General features: G+C 47.9%; 4 protein-coding genes, 1 long non-coding RNA gene and 2 pseudogenes across 9 annotated transcripts; 1 reads left to right on the top strand and 6 right to left on the bottom strand.

The window, feature by feature from the left end:
* Positions 1 to 319: 319 nt before the first annotated feature.
* On the bottom strand, positions 320 to 2,228 carry LOC120675842 (coniferyl alcohol acyltransferase-like). Its single transcript, XM_039957053.1, has one exon. It carries the CDS (start codon positions 2,065 to 2,067, stop codon positions 652 to 654), a length of 1,416 nt encoding a protein of 471 aa, XP_039812987.1. The 5' UTR covers positions 2,068 to 2,228; the 3' UTR covers positions 320 to 651.
* A 1,618-nt stretch (positions 2,229 to 3,846) lies between these two features.
* On the bottom strand, positions 3,847 to 7,106 carry LOC120673964. 4 transcript variants are annotated; one of them, XR_005674929.1, is made up of 9 exons: positions 6,954 to 6,980; positions 6,695 to 6,855; positions 6,433 to 6,525; positions 5,869 to 5,960; positions 5,700 to 5,778; positions 5,223 to 5,262; positions 5,010 to 5,144; positions 4,552 to 4,689; positions 3,847 to 4,333 (listed from the first exon to the last, which is right to left on the bottom strand). XR_005674929.1 is itself a non-coding variant. In XM_039955013.1 (9 exons), exons 2-9 carry the CDS (start codon positions 6,823 to 6,825, stop codon positions 4,042 to 4,044), a joined length of 987 nt encoding a protein of 328 aa, XP_039810947.1. In that variant the 5' UTR covers positions 6,826 to 6,855; positions 6,945 to 6,990; the 3' UTR covers positions 3,861 to 4,041. The 4 variants fall into 4 exon arrangements, 3 of the variants coding, with proteins under 3 accessions (XP_039810947.1, XP_039810948.1, XP_039810946.1); XM_039955013.1 differs by having other exon boundaries at positions 3,861 to 4,333; positions 5,876 to 5,954; positions 6,945 to 6,990; XM_039955014.1 differs by having other exon boundaries at positions 3,922 to 4,333; positions 5,876 to 5,960; positions 6,945 to 7,106.
* A 1,166-nt stretch (positions 7,107 to 8,272) lies between these two features.
* LOC120674582 lies at positions 8,273 to 10,027 on the bottom strand (annotated as a pseudogene).
* A 2,085-nt stretch (positions 10,028 to 12,112) lies between these two features.
* LOC120676067 (coniferyl alcohol acyltransferase-like) lies at positions 12,113 to 13,695 on the bottom strand. Its single transcript, XM_039957288.1, has one exon. It carries the CDS (start codon positions 13,650 to 13,652, stop codon positions 12,267 to 12,269), a length of 1,386 nt encoding a protein of 461 aa, XP_039813222.1. The 5' UTR covers positions 13,653 to 13,695; the 3' UTR covers positions 12,113 to 12,266.
* A 4,090-nt stretch (positions 13,696 to 17,785) lies between these two features.
* LOC120674581 lies at positions 17,786 to 19,142 on the bottom strand (annotated as a pseudogene).
* Positions 19,143 to 20,529: 1,387 nt separating this feature from the next.
* Positions 20,530 to 22,401, top strand: LOC120675162. Of its 2 annotated transcripts, none has more exons than XR_005675223.1 (3): positions 20,530 to 21,135; positions 21,744 to 21,980; positions 22,366 to 22,395. It is a non-coding gene; the product is annotated as an uncharacterized LOC120675162 (long non-coding RNA). The 2 variants fall into 2 exon arrangements; XR_005675222.1 differs by having other exon boundaries at positions 20,544 to 21,135; positions 21,744 to 21,909; positions 22,366 to 22,401.
* Positions 22,402 to 23,288: 887 nt separating this feature from the next.
* Positions 23,289 to 23,720, bottom strand: LOC120674580. Its single transcript, XM_039955744.1, has one exon. The coding sequence runs from the start codon at positions 23,718 to 23,720 to the stop codon at positions 23,289 to 23,291; it is 432 nt and encodes a 143-aa protein (XP_039811678.1).
* Between the last annotated feature and the right edge of the window lie 370 nt (positions 23,721 to 24,090).

Raw genomic sequence — 24,090 nt, 5'->3', positions numbered from 1 at the left:
TGTGTGTTGCTGATGTTTGAAATGCTGCAGAGTTACAACTCTCCTTTAGGAGAGGAGTAACTCAAAATGGAATGTAGAACTGGCATACTCTTCTAATTTCTATTGCAGAATTCATAAACTTTACAGAGAATTGTGATTCCATTATTTGGTCTTCGACGCTAGTAGCAAGTTTTCTATCCAATTCATGTACAGAACTATCAGTTTTAGAGGCGTTCATCCCGTATTCACTCCTATGGTGTAGGAGCTGCTGCCCGTCCAAGATGTCGGGATGTGCCATGCGAAGTCCATCCCGAGCCCAGACGAGGCGAACGCGGACACACACATCGTCGGGCTGCCTAGCCCGAGCGAGGGCCGTCGGGCATTTCCCGGCAATTCCCCAAACCTAAATTCCCAATCCCTCACCGATTGTCTCCACTCACTAGAGGAGGTAGATCTAGCCATAGGTTGAGATAATGAACCTGGATGTTGCTAGAGTTGAAGAGGAAGGTGAAAATTTGGTGCAAGAAAAAAAAATAGGTGCAGGGTAAGAAAATGCCCACGCATCATTTAGCCTTCCCTGTTTTTATTACGCTACACAGGAACAGGATTACCACTGTGCGATTTATACCAAGTTACCAACGACTCGGCAAACAAATTGTGTGCGCGCAAACTCTACCATGGGCATGGCTGGTCAGCTCGACCGTGGGCCAGGCCTATGGAGCAGACAGGCCAAAGGTACTCCGCGGTGACAGGCTTGAAGACCCGCCGCTCGTCGGACTCGAGCGCTGCAGCGAGCCGCGGCCACACAAAGGCGCTGGCCGTCCATGACCCGTCGCCCCCAGGCCGCGGGACGATCTGCAGGAACCCTGAGCACAGCCTCGCGCTCGACCCGGACGTCGGCATCGCTAGCGCGGCGTGGCCGAAGCCGAAGTCCGTCTCGAGCGGGAACGAGGCGAACGATGTCACCCCCACCGTCGGGCTGCCCAGCCCGAGGGTCGCCGTCTCCACGTACCGCTCGCTCTTGTGCTCCTCCACCCAGTCCACCAGCTCCTGTAAGTGCTCGTCGTACGCCGGCGCCGCGATCGCCTCGCGCGCCATGGCCGCCACGTCCGGCAGCGGCATCCCCAGGAGCTCCTGCACGCGCGCCTCCCGGACGGCGAACGTGGTGACGTTGCCGAAGTAGTTGCGCACCTCCGGCGCAGTGAGCCGGCGCCGCCCGTCGACCCACCAGCCCATGCGGCAGTGCGCGTCGGCCGCGCCGACGACGCCAGCGAGGACCTTCCAGACGTAGGCCGAGACCGCCTGCACGCGGGTCGCGCGACGATCGCCGGCGTCCCGGCTCGCCTCCTCGCGCAGCCGCGCGATGTCGGACGCCTCGATGTAGAACAGGCGCTCGACGAAGCTTTGCCTGGTCGTGAGGACGTTGACCTGTCTCTCGCCATCCAACGGCGTGAGCGCCTCGTCCAGCGCGGCGCTGTAGAACGGCGCCGCCCGAGGGAGGAACGCCGAGCGGTCGTGGCTCGGCCGGGCTCCCGCGGCGAGCGTCCCCGACCGCGCGAGCTCGGGCCACGCGTTGACGAGCAGGCTCAGCGCGCTGCCGTCCACGAGGACATGGTTGGTGCACCACGCCACGGTGAAGCCGCCGCACGCGAACGACACGACCTGAACCGACAGCGCCACGTCGCCGGCGAACGGCTGCTGGATCCTCCGTAGCGACGCGCTCATTGTGCCGAAGTCCAGGCTCGCCAGCGGCACGGCGGCCTCTCCGACCACGAGCTCCGCGCCCTGGTTGCCGCAGTTGACCTCGGGGAGGCCGGAGCTCCGGTTGGTCGCGATGCGGCCGGCGAGTGGGAAAAAGAAAGCCAGCAGGGAAGGCAAGCCGGCCTCGAAGGCTGCGACGACGGCGTCGAAGTCGCCGGTGGACGGCCTGGGGTAGACGCAGAACATGGAGACCGGCATGGTCTGCGGGATCAGATCCAGGTTGGAGACGGCGAGGACGCGCGGCTCTACGGAGGAGGCGGAGGCCTTCACGAGGCGCCGGCTCACAACTCGAACATGCAAGTCGTCGCAGCCATTGACGCTGGCCATTCTTCTTCCTACAGCTTGGATTGGCACTACTGCTACCTGCAAGAGTATGTACTCTGGTTTATTTGCTTTTGCTACTCTTTGGTACTGCGTCGCTTGTGGTACTACCTGCTGGCTGCTGCACTCACTACTAGAAAATCGGCTCAAGTCACCGGTTGCAAAGAGCCTTTGGTACCGGTTTTTTGAACCGGTACCCCCAAAGTGGTACTAAAAGCTGGTAAAACAACCGGTGCATTTAAAATTCACGCAAAATATTTTCTTTGGTTGGGACTTGAACTCGCGACCTCTAGCCTCGCACATTGTTCCTTTACCATCTCAGCTACACAGTTGTTCTGATCGAGAAGGAGATATTTTTCTTTTAAAGTAACCAATGGATGAGCCTAAGGTACCGATTGGTGGTACCACCCGGTACTAATATAAAAGTTACCACCCGGTATCTATGGAGAGCCTTAGGTACCGGTTGATAATACCAACCGATACTTAAGGCTCATTCATAAATTCCATCCACCCCAAAAGTACTGGTGGTACCGGTTCATCTCCATACCGGTACTTTTGGGGTGGACCTAAGGCTTGTTTTCTAATAGGGACTGCTGCGTCGCCTACAAATAGATGTCGCACGGATCGACTCCACTCTTTTTTTTGCAATCCCTTTTAACTTAAAATAAATGATGAACCCGGAGACGATGTTGATGTGTTTTGTGGCACTGGGATATTATATGAAGTCAACGGCATCTTTTTCTAGAGTTGTGAGTTATGACGCTGATGATGCCTCTATGAACAAAAACAATTAGCCATGATTCGCGTGCCATTCCCTTGCTGGATTTTTTAAGTATATATATCAACAATTTGGTACTTCCCTCAAAAAATGCTCTTTTCCAAGTCAACCGGACCATGGAGAATCTTCTTGGTGATTGTTCCTCCATTGCTCGTTACCGATTCATAATTACTCTCAGCAAAGATTCAGAAATAATCATGTTAGTTTTTTAAAATTTTAACCTATTTTAAAAATCTTATTTTTAAAAATAATTCACGGAACAAATATTTGTAGATCAAAATCTTTTGGTCGTGCTAGTGCACATGGCGTGATAAAAATAGCTTATCATGCCCACACGCATTGACGTGATAAGATATGCCACATTGGAAGCTTGTTACCCCGCTCCCACCAACATGACATTATAGTCTTGTCACAACACTCCCGTTGGCGTGACAAGATCTCATTTTAGAAAAATCATATCTTTTTATACGAACTCGGTAGAAAGATGATTTTTATATAAAGATTGTAGCACTCGACGAGATCTACAACTTTTTAGTTTGGAGGTTTTTCATTTGAAGTTAATAAGATGCTTAAATAATTGATTTAAACTTTAGACAACAAATTAAGCACCCGTACCTCAACTTGATATATTTATTATGGCTCCACCAAGAAAGTTCTATATAACATTTGATATATGAAATAGCACAGGATAACTAATAGTAATAATTTGATAAGGACTAACACAATAAAAAAAATCAAACTATACAATTGTTAAGTATGGAACACAATGTAACACTCTGAATGTTAATTATAGCTTTAAGCTAGATTAAATACCTTGGTTTCACAATGTAATGAATCCTCCACTTATTTGATGGGATGGTTAAAAGATTACATATGGTTAAACTCTTCAAAACTTATCAAGGGATATAATCCTTTTTGGGTGAATAGTTCATCAGTATGGGCTTGGATATTCTTATTTGGACATCTTGTTTGGGCTACTGGATTTATGTTCTTAATTTTCTGATGTGGATATTGGCAGGAATTAATTCAGACTTTAGCATGGGCTCATGAACGCACACCTGCAGCTATTAGATGCTTGGATGTGCGCATGAGATCCAACAGCTAGCTCTCCATTAAGTTATCTGAACCAAATCCAGGACAGACACACACACACAAGGGGGAAAAACTTGGTACCTGTATGCATACCAAAAACTAAATAAAGATTACCGACTTCTATCAGGGAGTTGAGATTCAGTTTGCCAAGAATCAAGGATACTCTGCAGACCAGATCTGTAAGTTGGGTGAAGCAGCTTAACACCAAGTTCCTTCTTCATCCGAGCATTAGAGACCCTTTTCTCGGCAGGCAAAATTCTCTCTTGGATATCTGATTCTGCAGAATTGACATCAGGAGATTCGGTTATCAGATCAGGGTGTCTCATCTCTATCAAGCTCCTGGCAAATGCAAAAACTTCAGCTCTAGGGGCAGGGTCATCATCCACCACGTTGAATATTTTCCTGGAATGAAAACTAAACATGAGAAACATCTCATAACAAGGAACCTCAAGTTTCATTAGGTCACTACAAAAGAATCAGACATGAATAAAAACCAAAATACTAGGTACTTCGTACACGGAATTGATTCAATTGAAGTTATATTCGATATTGTTCAAACACAACATATTTAAGATATCACAAAGAACTGAAGTGGCAAGAAAGGCATTAGAAAAGGAAACCTCGCACATCTCGTGCTCATGCTGGCCAAGACAGCCTGGTATATATCAGCCACATGGATTCGGGCAGTGTACTGCTTAGATTCTCTCATCTTCTGTCTTTGTGACAAAGAGTTGTTCTTAGCTAAGGTGTCCAAAGCACTGCAGCCAACAGCATCTAGTCATTGAAATAGGAAAAGAAGAATTATCAAATTAAAGCTTTTAGAAAACAATTATCACAGGATAACAGAGTTTCCGATAAGTGATTATTCTTTATGTCATTTATTCCACTATTTGGCCATATTTGTTTTTCAATAAGTACAAACTTGGCGTCATAAATATGTTTCAGTTATTGTAAGTCTTTGTATAACAAAAGGTTTATAAAATGTTTCAGCAAGCCAGCAACTAAATGTTTCATTTCTGAAAACTGAATTATTAGAAAGTAAATGCTAGAATGGAATGAAAGTTAATCACGTCAAAACCTTCTTCCAGGTCCATATATTCCGCCTAAACGGAATATAAAAGCTGACAGATTTAGATGATTTACAAGATTGAGCCATCCTTTTTCTGCTTCATATCTTAACTTGGCAGACTCGCTCTTTGGGTTTACCATATGACTGCAAGCACATCAGTTTCTTCAGATTTCAATGAAAAATGTATTTTGTGAACAAGAAGAGAGCCAATAAGTCCCTTACTCCTCATCAACCAACGCACCTCCACAGTCACCATATACACCTGAAAGTAAGAAAGTGTTACAAAGTAGCCCTGCTACAGAAAATATCTTAGAGGATGCATTGCACATAGTACGATAAGTTCTTTCTTCCCCCTAACTCAGCCTGCAAAATTCAACTTCAGTGCTTGACAAGTGAAAATAGTATGATCAGTCCTTCCTAACTTCATTGCATGTATTGTGGCTAGTGCAATAGCTGCAGCGTGGAAATCACGCAAGGATCTTTGAATGCAGTGATAGGCACAAAACACTTGTAAATATACTTCAGTGCATTACCAAGTCAATGGCTAACATGTTATTGACACATTTAATGGGGTAATTTCCCTCATTCATTATAGCAATTCTCTTGACTAACCCATATCTAAACTTCACAACTGTAAGCATTAGGTGAGCAACTCCATGTAATTAACACAGAATGTGCACAGAATATTTGAGAGCTTACTTGTTGATGAAAGGTAGCATAACCATTCAAGATTACCATGGCTGAGTATTCTCCTCAGGTCTTCATTTAAATTAAGTAGCTGCGGAGGTACCAGATGCAAATAACCATGAAGTCAACAGCAGTGAACATGCAAGCCTGATCAAACTAACACAAGCAATGATTGACTTACAACTTACAGGATCACCAAAACCTGGAATGGGTGGGATGGAGATGAGCAAGTGTGTTGCTTGTTGCAAACTGTGGATACTTTGCAGGCTGGAACTGACATGATTAAGAATAACCACTTAAAATTCAACTAAACACAGAGAGATTCATGTAGAAACACATTATCATCTCTCCAGAGAGATTCATGTAGAAACACATTATCATCTCTCCATTAACATATGCAAGGGATGCTAGATGTCAATTCAGCATAGTGAAGTTTAAGAATGAAGTCTGGTACAAAATTTGATCTCATGGTAACTAAGTAAAATAACTTCTGCTCTGTTTGAAGAACGAACAGTGCATCTATTCTGTAGAGAGTTGCCTAGTGCAAGCAATGTGTGATAAAACCAAAGTAACTAACTAGTTGAGGAAAAAATCTTTTTAACACTAGCTGCTGAATAATTTCCCAAGAAATTGGTGTGTTACCTTGTCTCCATTTTTTGCAAGTACAATATGTTTTTGCAAGCACCAAAGCTGGCTGGAAACAAGTGCGAAAATAAAAAGGGGCAAGAGCAGCATGGATCCATACCTGCTCTCAGTGGCATCGAAGACGGAAGCCTTCATGCCCAGCACCTCGAGCTCCCTCTTCTTGGCGGGACTTGTGCACGTCCCGGAGATCTGCCTGCGAATTCATCCACTCCCAAAATCAGGAATGGGGCTGAGGCAGGGAACTGAAAATCAGGATGGGAGCAGGCTCGATTTGCGTCGACGCCGCCCACCGAGAAGCAGCAGCGAAGCAACGGAAGGGAGGACGATGGGCGCGGGGTGGGAGCGAGGGACAAGTAACCAACCAGCCCTGCGCGAGGAGGCGCTCCGAGACGTAGCGGCCAACGAAGCCCGCGCCGAACACAAACATGTGCCGAGGCTGAGGCGGCGAGGCCACCGGCGGCGCCGCCGGCACGGGGGCGATTCCTGGAATCATCCGGATTCGGGTTCCTGCCCCGCAAGGCTCCTGTGGGGGGGCAATAAACTTGGATGATTGGATCACAAATTCGCCGTTCACAGTAGCAAAATTAATTGATTCAATTCACTTAAAAGAACCTCAGCGACCTGACCGCTGCAGCCTGGCTCCGGCCTGCCGTTCTCTTTCCTCAGCAGCCAGAACTCCAGACCCGTCGCCTGCCGGGGGAAGAAGAAGAGGGAGGCAGGGGGCAGAGACAAATCTGAGCGAGAAACAGAGGGAGATATTCGGCCTGCTAGTGCTACAAGTGGGCCCTAGGCAACTTGGGAACTGACGGGAATGGGCCGTTGGGAGGCGAATTTGGCCAACGTACACAGTACTACTCATAGTATATATTTATATACTGGATTGTCAGAAGAAAAATATATTCTGCTGGGAATTTTATGGCATCTCCATAGAATTTAATGCTCTTACACAAGAGCTATAAAACCACAAACCGATGCGCAGAAAGAAAAATACCCTTGACGTATGTTTAATATTGGACTAATGGGACTTTCTAGTATGACAAGGAGAGAGAATGATGGAGTTTCATGGAATGTGAGGAGAGTTTCATCACCATGAAACACATCTGGCAGAGTTACCTAGTTCTCACTCTAGTTAACTGTGCCTATGAAATTCTCACTGAGACTGACCTAATCAGGATGTAACGTTGCCTAATAGCTAATCGTTTTATTTGGCGAATGATAAGGCACTAAGTCATAAATTTTGGTTTATTTAATAGAGTACTAGCCGAAGACTTTTGTGTGCCCGCTCTAAAATGAAGTTGACTTTAAGTTTTATAAACACCTCTGCTCAGCTCTACGCATTTAGGTCGATCTATGGACTAAACTTCAGGCGCTAATAAGGTCCCGTTTGGATCCATCTAGCTAATCCATTAGCTAGACTAAACTAGTTAATTAGATAATTGTTATTTTAGATCCCGTTTGGATCTATCCAGGATCCAGCTAATCCATTAGTGGATTAGCTGGAATTAGCTAGGTAAACCAACTATAGCATATATCTAGATGTACAATAAAAACTATGCATCTAAAAACGCAAAAATAACTAATAATTTGGGATAATATAGGTCACAACTGACGGTAACAAAGGAAAAAAAATACCATCAGTTGATATTGTTTATTTCTACAAGATATCAACTGAAGCAACAAGATATATCATCTGATGTTAACCCGGTGAGTGCCGAGTGAGTCTGCTTGAGCTGGGGTACTGTAGTACTCTAGTGAGGACAACACTGCCACACTGCACTATTATTATTATCATACACTAATTCACTAACATTAAACGTTGTCCTTTGCTGTGTGTGGGGCCACGTGTTCCTCTTGCGTGACCATTACCATGTGGAGCATCTTTCTGGTGTAACCCTGTTGTGCAGATTCTCTCTGCCAACTGCCAATAATCTTTGTCCTGATCAGGGAGAGGAGGAAGATTTGTTCTCGAGCTCGATGGGCAGGCCGTGCAGCAGCGACGGCATGGGGTTCCTCGCGGCAGTGGCGAATCTAGCAAACACATCTAGAAGGAGTTCATCTCTCTTCTCATTTTCTTCCTTCTCTTCTTTTCTTCTTCTTCTCCCTTTTTTCTTCGTAATTTCTTTTTAAAAATGAAGGAGGGACTTAGGGAGGTATCCATTGATGTTGGGGAGGTAGGGGGCTTATCCCCTAGCGCCCCCTTTGGATCCGTCCCTGCCTGGCGAAGGTGTCCTCCTTGCAGCAGAGCTTCCACCGGAACCGCCTGACCAGGTAGTGCATCGTCACCAGCGTCTCGATCCTGGCGAACGCAGATCCTCGGGCCGCCGCCGAACGCCACGAACGAGCATGGCGGAGCCGTCGCCGACGGCTGGTCCTTGAACCTGGACGCGTCGAACTTAGCCGGCTCATGGAAAATGGCGGCGTCCATGTGCGTCGCACTGGCCGCCAAGAACACCTGCCATCCTTTGGGGATGAGGTAGCCGTCGAACTCGGTGTCCCCGATCGCTCGCCTGAAGAGCCCAAAGGCAGGAGGCACCAAGCGGAGGGTCTCCTGCGCGACGCGCCACGTGAACTTCATCTTCGCCAGGTCATCCCAGACCAGGGCCTCGCCGTTGCCCTTGTTCTTTGTGATCTCATCGTGCTCTGCGCCGCCGGCCATGGCGTGGTCAGAGTTAATTAATTAATTAATTTCTTTGTCCCGAGCTCTCGGCCCTCAAAACATAGTGGAAGAAGGGTTTCTTACCTTGGACCATGGCGGCGAGGGTGTCCGGGTCATTGGCGAGGTGACGGACCATGAACGTCATGAGGATGGCCGAGGTCTCGTGGCCGCCGATCAGGGTCCCCATAGAGCAGTCCACGACCTCCTCCTCGCTCAGCTGCCGCGCGCCGCTGTCGTCGGTCAAACTGAGCAGGCACGCGATGAGGTCGCTGCTCCGGGAGGCCTCACCCCGCTCCAGCTTGGCCTTGGTCTCCTGGGCGATCCCGGCGATCACCCGGCGAGACCTGGCGCTGGCCCTCAGGCTCCGGCGGAACGCCGTGAACGGCAGGTCCACGGGGACGGCCCACACGCCGTCCAGGAGGTGCATGAAGTCGGCGGCGAGGGCGTCCCGGACGGCGCCTCGCTCGAGGCCGAAGAGCAGCGAGGAGATGATGTCGAACGTGAGCCTCTTCATCAGCGGCATCACGCCGTGACGGTGGCCCGGCCGGCCCAGCTCTCGTCGAGGTGGCGCCGCACCTCGCCGTCGATCCTGCCCACGTACAGCCGCAGCATGTCCGGCTTGAGGAACTCGGCCAGCGCGCCGCGGAAGCGCTTGTGCTCAGCGCCGTTGAGGTCGAGGATGTTCTTCTCCCCCAGGATCCTCCGCATGGACAGGGGCTGCTTCGTCGCCAGCGCGCCGCTGAAGAAGACGAACTTGTTGGCCGCGGGCCCCGTGAGGAGCACCGTCGGCGCGCCGAACAGCGACAGCTTGGACACCGGGCCGTACCGGTCGACCAGGTCCTGGATCCACCGCTCGGCGGTGTTGGCGCGCATGGCACCGAGGAGGCCGAGGCTCTGGCCGATCACCGGCAGGCCCAGGGAGCCCGGGGGCAGCTTTGCCGCGCCCGGCCGTGGCTTCCTGGCTCCCGTCAGGAGATGCAAGAGCACGGGTAAGGCGATGGCCGTGAGCGCTAGGAGGAGAGAGAAATCCATCTGAGAAATTGGAGCCGGGATGGAGAGGACTGACACGGATAATGGCCTTGTACCGTAGGCTCATAGCATGACTGCTATTGCAGGTTGCTTTTCTTTTATTTTGATCTGTTCCTAGGATCTCCGGATTGTTATCTTTTTGGAGGAGGAATGAAGAATCGTTTGTTGAATGATCTTGAAGATTCCGTGGGACGGTGGGTGGATAAGACAAAGCCTTCTCTCTCTCTTTTTTTTAATTATAAACAGTACATCTCAGACATTTAAAGTACGTATGCTCATCCTTATGAACACGTAGCAAACTATACCTCAACACGTAGCAAACTATACCTCTATAAGCATTTTCGAAGACTGGCTCGTATAAATATTTTCGAAGACTGATCTGGCAAATCCTCAAAATTGACAAAGTCACCATACGCATCTCGCTGTCGACGAGAACGTCGTTTATCACTGAATGCACAATACCATTAAATTCAAAAATATTCGCTTCCATAGGAAGTCGAACTCAGAACCTAATATACTATTGAGACTTCTGTAGCCACAAGACTACATACCCTTTCGCCAAAACCTTCTGAGTTAGGCTCTCGCAATCTTCCACTTGGACCTTGGCTTACATATCGCCAAATCGGGCTCAGTTTGCAACTTAACTTCATTTTCTGAGACCGACCCTGGTTCGCCTCCGCTGGAGCTCTCGCTCCGGCTGAGCGTACTAGGACGCTTGTCCGGTTGCTCCTGTCTGAAACACTCCTCGGCGTCGGATCCGGCGACGGCTCGGGTGGCTTCGGCTTCAACGGTTGCGCGGCGAGGTGCTCTGCCGCCGGACAAAGCAGGAGCTTCTTCGACCTAGCTGGTGATGTCGGAGTGAGTTCTTTTCCCCTTTTTCTCGGCGAAAGGGTGGGAATCTGGTGCATCCCTGTGGGTGCGTAGTTTGTTTGGGTCGCTGAGTTGTTCAGCGACGGCAGACTCTTCTTCCGGTCGTCGGTCGTCGGGCCAGCGATGGCAGACCTCTTGTTCCTCTCTTATCATGTCAAGGTGATGGCCGATAGGCGTTCAGCGGAATCGATGCGCTTGGTGGAGTACCGGGCGTTGGCTCTTGTAGCTTTATCAAGGTTTGGAGTCCCTTGGCGTTATGGGAGGCGGATTTGGAAGCTGCAGGTAGTGAAGATGGCGAACGAGATGCCGGAGAGGTCGAGGAAGATGAACAGTAGCTTCAGGGGCTTTTTTATAATTTTTCTTTTCTTTGCGGTCTCGTTTTTAAAAGGTGGGGTGTACTGTGCTCATATTTAATATACCTCCCCTTTCCCAAAAAAAAAAAAGAATGTGCCTATTAGATTCTGAATAGCATTGCCTCCCCTCCTGGTTCGTTTTGCCCTACAGCAAAATTGTTTTTGATGAATCTATCCGTTGTTTTCTACTAAATTGGTGGAAATTTTTTCTTGATTGAGTCTATGTACGAACGCATGAAACAATGGTTGCGATGCACCATCTCTTTGAGGCAGAGGATGTGCTAGGTGATGCAAGGAATGAAGAAACCAAGGAGGATCCATGCCCGTTCTTGAGTGTTTTGCTGCTGCTGCACTACTTGCCATGTGTGTTTTGCTGCTCTGAATATAATTTCTGAACCTCGACTCACCGTTTTGTACTAAACTTGAATTTGATATTCATCGTAAGTCGTAACCGTTCTTTACTTATTTCTTTTTCTATAATGTTTGTACTTCAAGAAGGGAAGAGTTTCATTCTCCCGCCATATATCCAAGAGAGAATTATTTCCCTGATCCTAAAGAAAAAAACTTGTATTCAGTTTCTTGGCACTTTTGCTCTCGAATTTTTTTGAACCGGACTATTTGGGCTCAAAACGAGTTTCGTTTAGTTTCTTGCCCTTTCCGTCACCTGCAGATAGATCTACAGTCTACTTATATTTAAACGCATCAGTTTAGGTTTTTAGCCAAGAAAAACGATAACATAAAAGAATTTTTCATAATTTTTTAGAATTTTTCATAACATAAAACAATCTATTTTAGTTTTTAAATTATAGAAAATTACATGAATATGGTAAAACAGTAAAAAATTAGCTGGAGTCATATTTAAACATACCAGATCCAGCAAAAAGCACAACATATCATTTGAGCTACTGAAAAGTTAATATGGTAAAAAAAATTAAATAAATTACAATTTGAAACGGAGGGAGTACATGCTTATTATTATTTAGTTGCCACCAATCTCGCAGCTTCGTTTGAGCCGACGTGCCGGATTTACGGAGCACGGAGGCCAAGGTACTCAGCCGTGACAGGCTTGAAGACGCACGGCTCGTCGGACTCGAGTGCTGCGGCCAGCCGCGGCCACAGGAAGGCGCTAGCGATCCACGACCCGTCACCCTCAGGTCGCGCGGTGACCAGCACGTACCCCGAGCACATTCTCGCGGTCGGCGAGCTCGTCGGCATGGCCATCGCGGCGTGGCCGAGGCCGAAGTCCGTGTCCACCGGGAACGAGGTGAACGCCGTCAAGCTCAGCGTTGGGCTGCCCAGCCCGAGGCTCGCCGTCTCGACGTACCGGTCTGCCTTGTGCTCCTCCACCCAGTCCACAAGCTCCTGGAAGTGCTCGTCGTACGCCGGGGCCGCGATCGCCTCGCCCACCATGGCCGCCACGTCCGGGAGCGCCATCCGCCGGACGTCGTCCACGCCCGCCTCTCTGATGGCGGACGTGGTGACGTTGCCGATGTAGCTCGGCATGGCGGCGCGGAGCTCCGGCGGCGCCGTGAGCCGCCGCCTCCCGTCCACCCACCACTGCATGCGGCAGCGCGCGTCGGCGGCGCCCACGACGCCCGCGAGGACCTTCCAAAGGTAGGCGGACACTGCCCGGAACCGTGTCGCGCGCTCGCCGCCGTCCCTGCTCGCCGCCTCGCGCAGACGGGCGACGTCGGACGCCTCGATGTAGTAGAGGCGCTCGACGGCGCTCTGCTCGGCGGTGAGGACGTTGACCTGGCGCTCGGCGTCCAGCGGCGTGAACGCCTTGTTCAGCGAGGCGCTGTAGGACGGCGCCGCGCGGGGCCGGAAGACGGAGCGGTCGTGGTTTGGCCGGGACCCGGCGGAGAGCGTCCCTGACCTCGCGAGCTCGGACCAGGCGCTGACGAGCATGCTCAGGGCGCTCCCGTCCACGAGGACATGGTTGGTGCACCACGCCACGGCGAAGCCGCCGCACGCGAACGACACCAGCTGCACCGACAGCGCCATGTCCCCGCCGTACGGCTGCTGGACCCGCCGCACCGATGCGGTCATCGTGCCGTAGTCCAGGCTCGCCAGGGCCACGCCGGCCTCCCCGACCAAGAGCTCCGCGCCTTGGTTGTTGCAGTGGAACTCGGGAAGGCCGGAGCTCGGGTTGGTGGCGATGCGGCCGGCGAACGGGAAGAAATGGTTGAGGAAAGAAGGCAAGCCTGCCTCGAAGGCTGCGACGGCGGCGTTGAAGTCGCCGGTGGGCGGTCGGGGGTAGATGCAGAACATGGATGTCTGTATGGTCTGTGGGATGAGGTCGAGGTTGGAGACGGCCATGACGTGCGGCTTGATGGAGGAGTCGGAGGCCTTCACGAGGCGCCGGCTCACGACTCGGACATGGAAGTCGTTGCTGCCATGAACGCTAGCCATTCTGTGAATCTGTGTACTGGATTGCTACTAATTGTCTTGTCGCTTTGCTCTTTTGCACAAGAAGTTTATACTAGGCATGGTCGCATAGGTGGTATATGTATCCGCGTCGTGCCCATGATTATTTGAAACGAGGATGAAAGTCAACGGAATCTTCTGTTTGAAAGGAACGCTTGATGCTGCTTGGATCAAGACACAACTTAATAGGAAATTGACTCCATCTTACTCCTCTAACTATTTGGAGAAGTATCCCAGTGATATTTGAGGGCTAAATAATAGCCTAAGAAAATAGTCCTCTAATAAAATAGTATTTAAGTTGTTTTGGTCTCTAGACTATTTTGGCTTTAATATATTTTCCCAATTATTGGGCTCCCACTACTCTCGGATCAAGCCACACGCTCCTCACCCTTCCTCCGCTATCGGGAGCGCGACACGAGCTCGCCTCCCTCTCGCCGCCACCCGTCTCTGCTCTGCCCCACCTCTCGCCGTCACGGCCTAGCTGCGCTGTGCTACCCCATGCCGGACTGGTCGCTCTTGATCTCCCATCTCTCCCCCTCCCTTCTATCTTTCTTCTTCCTCCTCTGTGTGGTACTTGACCTCGCCTCTCTTCTTCCTCGGGCCCATGCCGAGGACCGCCGCCTGCGCCTCCGCAGCTGAGGGAGGCGGCGGTGCTGGCGGGTGGAGGCAGTGGCGTGGGGGTAGGAGAGGGCCGCGTCGCGGGTGGGGAGGTGGTGTGTGAGGGGGCCTGCGGGGCTCGGGTGTGTGCGTGTGTGTGTGACGGGGGAGGGGGTGCGATCCGGTGCGGGTGACAACCCGGGGAGAGGGAGAGACAATTAACTTTTCCACTAGGTCCTACCCGAAATAGTGCAAATATCACCTCTTAGGGGGATAGATTTTTGGGTAGGCTATTTGCAAATAGCTCTGAAATATCCCTCCTGTGTAGTTCTTTTAGGGCTGTTTGGGTTATTTGACGGAGGCTTAAAAAATATCCCTACCATCCAAACATATGTACACCGATCCCATTAAAGTTATATTAATTAAAGTAGAGCAACGTATATTATTTTGAAACTAAAATAAAAAATATCTATAACAGGCCACTTTGAAATGTTCAAACGATATGTCCGGAACATATTAATAGTAAGAGTTCAAACGAAATATAAACTTTGAATATGTACCACTTTGAATGTAACTTGCGTTAAAGTCAAAGTAATCCTTGGCACTAATATAACTCTTGCGTGTTGTTATGAATGATCCTCCCTTCGTTCCGTAAAAGTAAAGGGTTTTGAGTTTTTTCCACCCGAAGTTAGACTACTCTAATGTCAATTTTGACCAATTTTATCAAAAAGAATAATAAAATTTATTATGACCATTGAGGAAACAAGTCTTCTAACTTTAGTGGGGTTAGTGGGATAACGGTAGAGAAGCACAGTAATGTTAAAAATGGGGATTTGCACCGATATACTCTAGCGGTTACATTGTATATTTGTATGGACAACAATACCATCATCTATAGAAACCTGCCTATGGCCGTAATGAGCGTGCATGTGTATTTCACTTTTGTCCTCGCATCAGATAAAATGTAAACCCGACGATATTATGTTTGGAGCGCTAAGACTACTAAGTGCTTGTTCAGTTAGATATGGATTTATTTCCGACTGAGAATAATAAAAAAATAAGAGATATAACAAGAGACCAAAATTTATTACGAGATATAACAAGAGATTAGAATTTATTCCGGATCATAAACTAATTGTAATAAAATAGACTGATGATAGCTATATTATGAAATCGAAAATCAATCTATGAGTTCAGACGTGTGGAATTAATTTTGATCTTTTGTTGTATCTATTATGAGTCAATTTTGTTGCAATTAGTTTTGAATTTCGAATAAATCTCAGTTTTTTTTTGTTATGTCTCTTATTACTTCTATCATTTCTGACCTAGAATGAATCCAAATGAATCTATGTGTAGCCAAACAAGATCTAAGGTGGGACTAATTCGACTAGAATACAACACTCCCTTTCTTCCGGGTCGACATGCGCTCCCACGAAAGTACCTGCTCTGGTATCTACCTATAGCATAACTCTCCACCTTTCTTATAATTTCTTCTCGATTTGTGCAAAATAGTTAACGTGAAGGTACTACGTTTGAAGGGCCAATAATTTATTACAAGTTGGACCAAACCTATTTAGGCTAATGCGGAATTCTCCATAAAGAAAAAAAGGACTAGTACAGATATAATCGCTATTGCTTAGTACGTGGTTCATTCATCTCACAGCAGTAGTGATTAATTAGTAACCTTGCTAGCGACAGCCCGAAGTCATATGGTTGACAATCCACACAAGGATACATCATTGTTATTACGATGACGGTTGCAGGAAAAATACGACACAAACAAATCTTTACCAATAAACTTTGCCTTTAAAGTCAAAGGAATCCTTGGCACTAATAACTCTCTTGCATGCCGTTAGGAATGATACTCCCTTTGTTCCGTAAATGTAAAAGGATTTTGAGTTTTTTTTTCCAAGTTAGACTATTCTATTGTCAATTTTGATCAATTTTATCATAAAGAATAATAAGAATTACAGGCTTACTAGCATCCGGATGTCCGATGAGAATGCTCCATCGGTCCAAAGCAACATCAAATAATAACATTTTCAATATAGAAGAAAAATATCTCAATATAGAAAACCAATGTTTGCAATATCAAAAAAATATTAAAAAAAATTGTTAGCCATCTATATCCGTTGATGACGAGGAAAAAAAACCGCCGCAACATCTATTTCATGTTGCATGGAACATTCAAATCTCTCATTGAAGATCAAACATCCAGATAAAACACTTGCAACATACAAGATAAAACACTTGCAACAAATGTAACAACACAACGTCTAGATCTGCTTTTGCAATATCTACATAAAGCACATGCAACATTTCAAAAATTTCTACTGCAACATTATTAGATATCTATTGTAACATAACCATCCGGTGCTCGTCACAACCTTCGCGTATCTTCCACCTCCAGCTGGTTGCCATGGCCGCAGCTCGGAGCTCCTCCGGTGCCCGGCGCTGCTTACCCCTGGCAGGGGAGCCGCCCACGGAGGCCGGGCTCCTGTGCCCACCCCTCGCACGCTGCTGCCAGCGTGGCCAGGAGGAGCCCCCTCGTCAAGGCGCTGGGTGGCGTCGCAGGAGGCTGGAGGGCGCCACCGCGGAGGGCTCGCCGCCGGCCTCAGGTCCCGCTGGCATGGAGGGCTCGCCACCGGCTTCGGACGCTGCCGCCTCCAACCTTGTGCGCCGCTCGCCGCCATCGGGTTCCAGAAGAACGGGAGAGAGGGCAATGGAACGGTGGAAAGGGCGTCTGATTCATCGTACGCCTGATCTCTATCATTACCGTAAAATTTATTATGATTGAGCAAACAAGCCTTCTAACTTAAGTGGGGTTAGTGGGGTAAAGGCAGAGGAGCACAATAATACTTGCAAGGGTGATTTGCACAGATACTTTAGCGGTTGCATTGTATGTACATCAATGCCCGCGATACTCTTGCGCTGGCGACCCCATTTGCTTGGCGCCGACAACGTGGCTCAGCCATCCTACAGCAATAGTGATTAATTAGTAACCTTATTAGCGAGAGCCACTAAGGGTCATTTACTCCTATTTCTCTACTACCACGTTAAACCTCGTCACTTTTATTTCTATTACCGTCAGATCATCAGTGTCCTCTAAAATCTATCTGTTCATCCTCAACTAGCATCAGTCATAATAATCATAATCCTCCACTAGCATAACTCATAATAATCATAACTCGAGTGCCACTATTGATGGCTTTTCAGCTCATTGTCTGATTTCTCTGCTCCCTTGCTCTGATTTCTCTGCTCCCTTGCTGCAACTATAAAAGATGTCCAACGCCCCAACCTCTTATGATTTATCAAAGAACTCTCTCAAATCCTACAGCAACGCGCGGGAAATCACCTAGTATGGTTGACAATCCACACAAGGTCACAAGGATACATCATTGTTATTGCGATGACGATTGCAGCAAAAATGCGATATAAACGGTAGGTTCATCACAATAATTCATCACATGGAAAAAGCATGTAAACCTTCTACGTGCGAGCTCCGGATCCGTATCAGGGATTCAGAGGCGACTGTGCCGGACTTGTGGAGCAGACAGGCCAAGGTACTCTGCCGTGACAGGCCTGAAGACGTGCGGTTCGTCGGACTCATGTCAAGCGCCGCCGCCAGCCGTGGCCATAGGAAGGCGGTGGCGATCAACGAGCCATCACCCCCGGGTCGTGCGGCGATCTGCATGAACCCTGTGCACAGCCTCGCTGCCGACGTGCCGGTCGGTATCGCCATGGCGGCGGGGCCGAAGCCGAAGTCCGTGTCGGTCCGGAACGAGGCGAACGACGACACGGTCATCGTGGGGCTGCCCAGCCCGATGGTTGCGCGGTCTGCCGGTCTCGACGTACCGCTCGGCCTTGTGCTCCTCCACCCAATCCACCAGCTCCTGGAAGTGCTCGTCGTACGCCGGCGCCGTGATCCGCTCACCATGGCCGCCACGTCCGCCAGCGGCGCCCGGACAACCTCCTCCACGCGCTCCTCTCGGACCACGAAGGTGGTGACGTTGCCGACGTAGCTGCGCATCGCGGCGCAGAGCTCCGGCGACGTGAAACGCCGGTGCCCGTCACTACAAGAAATGTAGTGATCTATGACGAAAATTTTATGACATTTTAATAGAGCGTCACAATTGCACATAATCTATGACGAATTTGAAGGTATGGACCCTAGGCTCAGAACTTTGTGACGTTTTATTGAATTCGTCATAATTAAGCCCACAAAATATGACGTTTTATTGAATTCATCATAATTGAGTCGACAAAATATGACGTTTTAACATTAATGTCATAAAAATAGTCATAGTTAATATAAGCCCACTAATCAGCATAAGATACCGAGTTCACGTATACATCCAAATTGCTACATAATATTTTGTACAAGCCTAAATTCAATTTTCTTTAGTTTTTTAAATTTCTATAGCATAAGAAAATCGCTCATTATTTTTGTTCCGAAGAAACATTTATGGGCTACTCAATATTTTCTTGGACTGTAGTAAAAAAATTGGGAAAAAAAAACAAGGGCCGAGCTTGTTTTTGCCCTTCGAGCCTTCTTTCTCCTCCTGTTGTCTTGCGCCAAGCCCAATTGAAGCTAAGGCTGCAGCAGGAGGACCAGCGGAGTGGGATCAAAAAAAGGCGCGATTAACGGGAAGGTGGCAGGGAGGAGAATCGAACCCAAGTCTTCTCAGTAGGAATCTAGCGCCCTACCACCACGCTACGCCTTCAATTGTGCTGGGGTTTGGTATTAGCCTATATATTTATTAACTTTCTCAACCTTTATTTACAAAGACACACAGAAGTAGTATCGGGCTTCGAACCCAGACATTGGCAAGGAGACTCAACCGCCTTACCACTGGGCTGCGCCTTCATTTGTGTCATTCTTGGGCGACGATATTAATTACATCCTTGTAACAAGGTTCTACAATGCAGAACAGATTTGCAGTCCATCTTTTTCTTTTTAATCTAGAATTAAATTTTATAATTGGTATTACTCCCTCATAAGAACTTCAAATTTGATGGTTCTTTTTTCTAAATTATTCTAAAATCATGATATTTTATTTAGTAGTGTTTATTTGTATGTTAATTGCTACGTCTTGATTTTTTCTGTATGACATGTTTTCTTCCAACTTAATAGTGAATAGAAAAAATATGTTTTTGATTAATAATTGCTAATACAACTTGATATTTTTCAATGTTATGGTCAACATAAGGTGGTGTCCAAAATTGAGTTGCATACAAATTCGATCATGTTATGAGGTGTTCAAATCTCAAAGTTTGACTTCAATTACAAGAAACTATGTGAGAGATGTACCATTTTATAAACAATGTATTGTCTCACTTTATGGAAATCATTTAAGTTTTTTATGGTAAGATTATGGACCAAAACTATGTCTCCATGTCAATTTGCAGAATTTTTTGACCAAATTTATATATTATTATAATTATTATGTGGTAATTTGGAGATAGAAGTTTGAGTTGTCCCTAGATGACAATTAAATTTTCCATCCATCTTCAAGACATCGGTTAGAATGGAACATATGAGCCTAAATATAATTTTTGTACAATTTTTCCAAATTTATTGGAGGTACACATAGTTCAACTTGGAATTGCATTTATTGGGCACGTATAAAATCATTTAAATGATAGAAAATACCAAATATGTCCAAAAATTCTTGAAACTCCTACATTACAACCTAGAAGTATTGGTGTATTTAAAAAAATAATATATTGGTGCATTTAAGATAATTTCTTTTACAAGTTACATCTCAATAATATAGTTTTGTGATAATAAAAGAAATATAATATCATTGCCCATCTCGGCCCACTTGGAGAAAAGAGCCCAAATAAACTTTGAGGCCCAAACTCCTCGCTACCCGACCGATCGATCCTGGTCGTTTAATATTGATCCAATGGTTGACCTCAAGGCTGCACGAGATAAATACAGGGTACGCGAAACCCTAGCTGCAATTCGACCCCTCCCCTTCTCTGAATCCCCCCTGCCTCCTTCCCCAGGTGCTCCCTCAGATCCGCCGCCATGGTCAATCGCGCCACGGGAAAGGAACGGGCACGGGCGGCGGTACGGTCACTCGCGCTCCTTCTCGCAGCCATCGGGGGATCCTCGCACCTGACGGGCGTGTCGCTCACCTTGCAGTGTGATGGCCGCGGAGGAGGATAGCCTCGCGAAGCGCCGTGGAGGAGGAGAAGAAAGGCGAGGTGGAGGCCATGGGAGCTGGCTGACGCCAGATCCGGTCGCGGCGGTCCTAGGTATGGCCACCACGGACCGGATCTGGCATGTCTCAGGTGCGCGCGCTTCCCAGATCCGGTCAGCTTCGGCTCTCTCTCTCTCTCTCTCCCCATGTGCAGGAGGGAGGCGCACATGAGACATGCCAGATGATGAATCCCGTCCGGACCTGCGCTTAGCTGCCAGCAGCGGCGACGACAGCGAGGCGGGGATGTCGCAGAGGTCGCACTCGCGCTTGGCCCCGGCGCGAGGCGACTCCGCGTCCGATCCGCCTGCGACTCCTCGGGGACTCCACCCGCGATGAATCCGAGCTGCAGTACCCGTTCTCCGCCGACGACATGGGTAGATCCCTGGCTCGCTCGCTCGCTCGCCGCCGCCTCCTCGGTGCCCACGCCCGCCCGGCCGGAGCAGCGCACGGAGCCCCGCCTCACCTCGCCTCCCCCCAACGCCCGCGGCTTCGGATGGCTCCTCGTCTGATGGGCATTGAGCAGGCATCCGGGAGGGTGTTGTTCGTGGTGCTGCGAGGCCTCCCTTGGAGGCGTGCAGGCCAACCTCGTTGAGATCCCGAGTGAGGGCGACCACGACACGCGGGTCTCCCTCCTAGGCCTCCCATCGCTATCCGTCACCAAGGTGCCGTCATTTCTGCAACATCTAAAATTTTTACATGGTTGAGCTGCTGCAATTTTGTTTTGTAGTCTGGATTACATTGTTTAGTTTGCTTTATCTTTGCATGTGAACTGGGCCAGCAAACAGAGTACTGCAATGTTTCCCTGATGTCAACCTAATCCATCCACTTCTTGTTCTGTAAATTGCCATCTCACGAAACTCTACGGGATTTGTTGTAACTACTCATCTTAACATGGTTCAGTTAATCCGAACCTCAATTGGTAGGTTGCCTCTTAGTTGTCATATCTCGGACTGAGTAACAGGACCGTGAATTCTATATAATAGACATTGACCAGTGAGATAGCAGGCACATTTAATAATTTTCTAATCTTCAGATGCATCTATGCATGAAACAATTTTTACATGAAAAGGCAGTTACCATCAGCCTTCATCATTCACTGTACTTGTATGGTTAAAACCTAAATGCTCGGCAATGTGCAGATATACTTATTGCTCACAGGCTTGATGAATCTTTCTCCTCACCTGCATGTTTTGCTTAAAAAAATTCTTGCACAGAATACTTGACATTCATGAATGTTGGATCTTTAAAAGATGGCATTGTACCTTTGCAGTTGATGCAAGATGAAGGGTTGTGTGCCATAGAGGGATTTCCAGGAGTTTCAGTTTTTCAGGTTTAAATAGTTTCACCTAATTTGCAATTTATTTACATAAGAGATCACTTGTTGGTATTATTATTTCAGGGCAACTTGCTTAGGGATGCAGCTTCAGTTAGTTCAGGTATTTGCTCCTCACCATGGATGAGCCATAAAGCCCACTCCCACTGAAAGAAGAAAGTGTAGCTTTTCAATGTTAGTTAAATCTAAAGTTCCTATCATAATTATCAGCTAGGGTCACGGCTAGTGCAATCATTGAAGAGCAATTTCCTTATTTAATAATGGTAGTAATAATATTGTTCTGTCATCATTCATACTCCTGATATCCTGTTGTCAAATTGAATACAAGAACTATTTTCATGAAGGAACTTTCTTTTTGTTTGGTATGTTTAATTTTCTTTTATTCTGTTGTGACCATGTTTTGATCATTAGACTGTTCTGGCTTTATTTATACATTTATATTAAAATCATTGTCATGCACACCCCTTTGTTTGAACTAGTGTTGATCTGGTCGCACACTTTCTTTATTCAGAATTCAGTGTTTTTACCATTCTAATGCATGCTTTTTTTGTGATTTCAGCTATATGAACATGCTGAGGGGACATGTATACTGAGGGCCCCTTTGGGAGGGCTTCACCCGGACGGCTCCGTGCTACAGTGCCGCGGCACTGTGCGGCACTGTAGCACGAAGCTGAAACGCACCGGCTTTCACTGAGCAACCGGTGAAGCTGTTGAAGCCGGGGTTCGCTGGCTCCTCCGACTTCGTGCTACAGTGATGAACAGTGACGAAGCCGGAGCCGGGGTGAGCCCTCCCAAAGAGGCCCTGAGTGCCATCAAGTTCAGAACCAAATTTTGATGCTGCTGGTTCATTCTCTTGATGAAACCTATCTTTTGTTGTTTCTGTTCCATTTTGTTGTCTTGAACCTGTAACTAGTTCTGATACATGGAAAAAATTGTATGTGATCCATTATTTTGGTGTCATGCTGGATGCAAACATTATTGATATGAGGTTATAATTGGGGCTGTAATTGCTTATCGTGACTTCTAGGCTGGAAATTTTGTTTTGGTTAATGAGTTGTGTATAAAGCCGAATTTGGTTAGCTAATAATAAATGTTGGGCTGAAATCAGGCCTACTTTGAATTAGACCCATCCACTTATGGGTTGTGCTGCTGATGTCACTTGCCACGTCACCTGCCATGTCGATTGCCACATCACCTGTTATGTCAGCACCACTTCTCACATCATTGCCATGTCAGCTGTCATGTTATTGACCACGTCAATTGACACGTCATCATTGCTATCCATGTCATTGCCAAATCAACAGCCACGTCATCCTCCATGTCATCAACGTGTGATATGGCAATTGAATCTGTGACGAAAATTATATTATTTGTGACGTTAATTTTCGTCATAGAAAACGGGCTTGGGTTGGGCTTCGGAGGCCCGGGGACATTCCATAACGGTTTTAAAACGTCATGGATCAAGCAATCTATGACGAAAATTTAAGAAACATCATGGATCAACATATTTTTTTTTAGTGCGTCCACCCACCATCCCATCCGGCAGCGTGGGTCCGCCGCGCCCACGACGCCGGCGAGGGTCTTCCACAGGTAGGCGGAGACCGCCTGGTTGCAGCAGCGCACCTCGGGGAGGCCGGAGCTCGGGCTGGTCGCGATGCGCCCGGCGAGCGGGAAGAAGTGATTCAGCAGGGATGGTAAGCCGGACTCGAAGGCCGCGAGGACAACGGCGAAGTCAGCGGCCGGCGGATTGGGGTAGATGCAGAACATGCCCACCTGTATGGTTTGCGGGAGGAGGTCGAGGTTGGAGACGGTGAGGACGTGAGGCTCGATGGAGGCGTCGGAGGCCACCACGAGGCGCCGGCTCACGACTCGGACATGCAAGTCCTTGCTGCTGCCATGGACGCTGCTTGCCATTCCCCGTAATGCACGATCACGGCTAGTAATCTCTGGTGGCTTTGCTCTTGCCACAAGAAGTATGTACTACAGTGTCAGTGAATGAGCACTCCAGTTTCTTACAGGCATGCGCCTTATATATAATATAGATGAAAGTCAATTCGGAATCTTTTGTTTGAATGCACGCTGCGCTTGGATTTTGACTTTCGAGCATCATTTTATTCCGCGCTGGAGCCTCCGATGCCCATGCTAGAAAAAAATTAGGGCGCCGATGCTAAACATTAAGAAGTATTCTTTTCCACACGTCCCAAGCCAAACCGGAACTTGTTAAAATATTTAAAGTTCCAATACAATTAATGCTAATGTGTCGGAATGACATTTTTGTAAAATT

The sequence above is a fragment of the Panicum virgatum genome, chromosome 5N (genome assembly GCF_016808335.1).
Source record: "Panicum virgatum strain AP13 chromosome 5N, P.virgatum_v5, whole genome shotgun sequence".
Lineage (NCBI taxonomy): Eukaryota > Viridiplantae > Streptophyta > Magnoliopsida > Poales > Poaceae > Panicum > Panicum virgatum.
The sequence above is the reverse complement of the archived record's forward strand: the minus strand, read 5'-3'. Positions and strand labels throughout refer to the sequence as shown.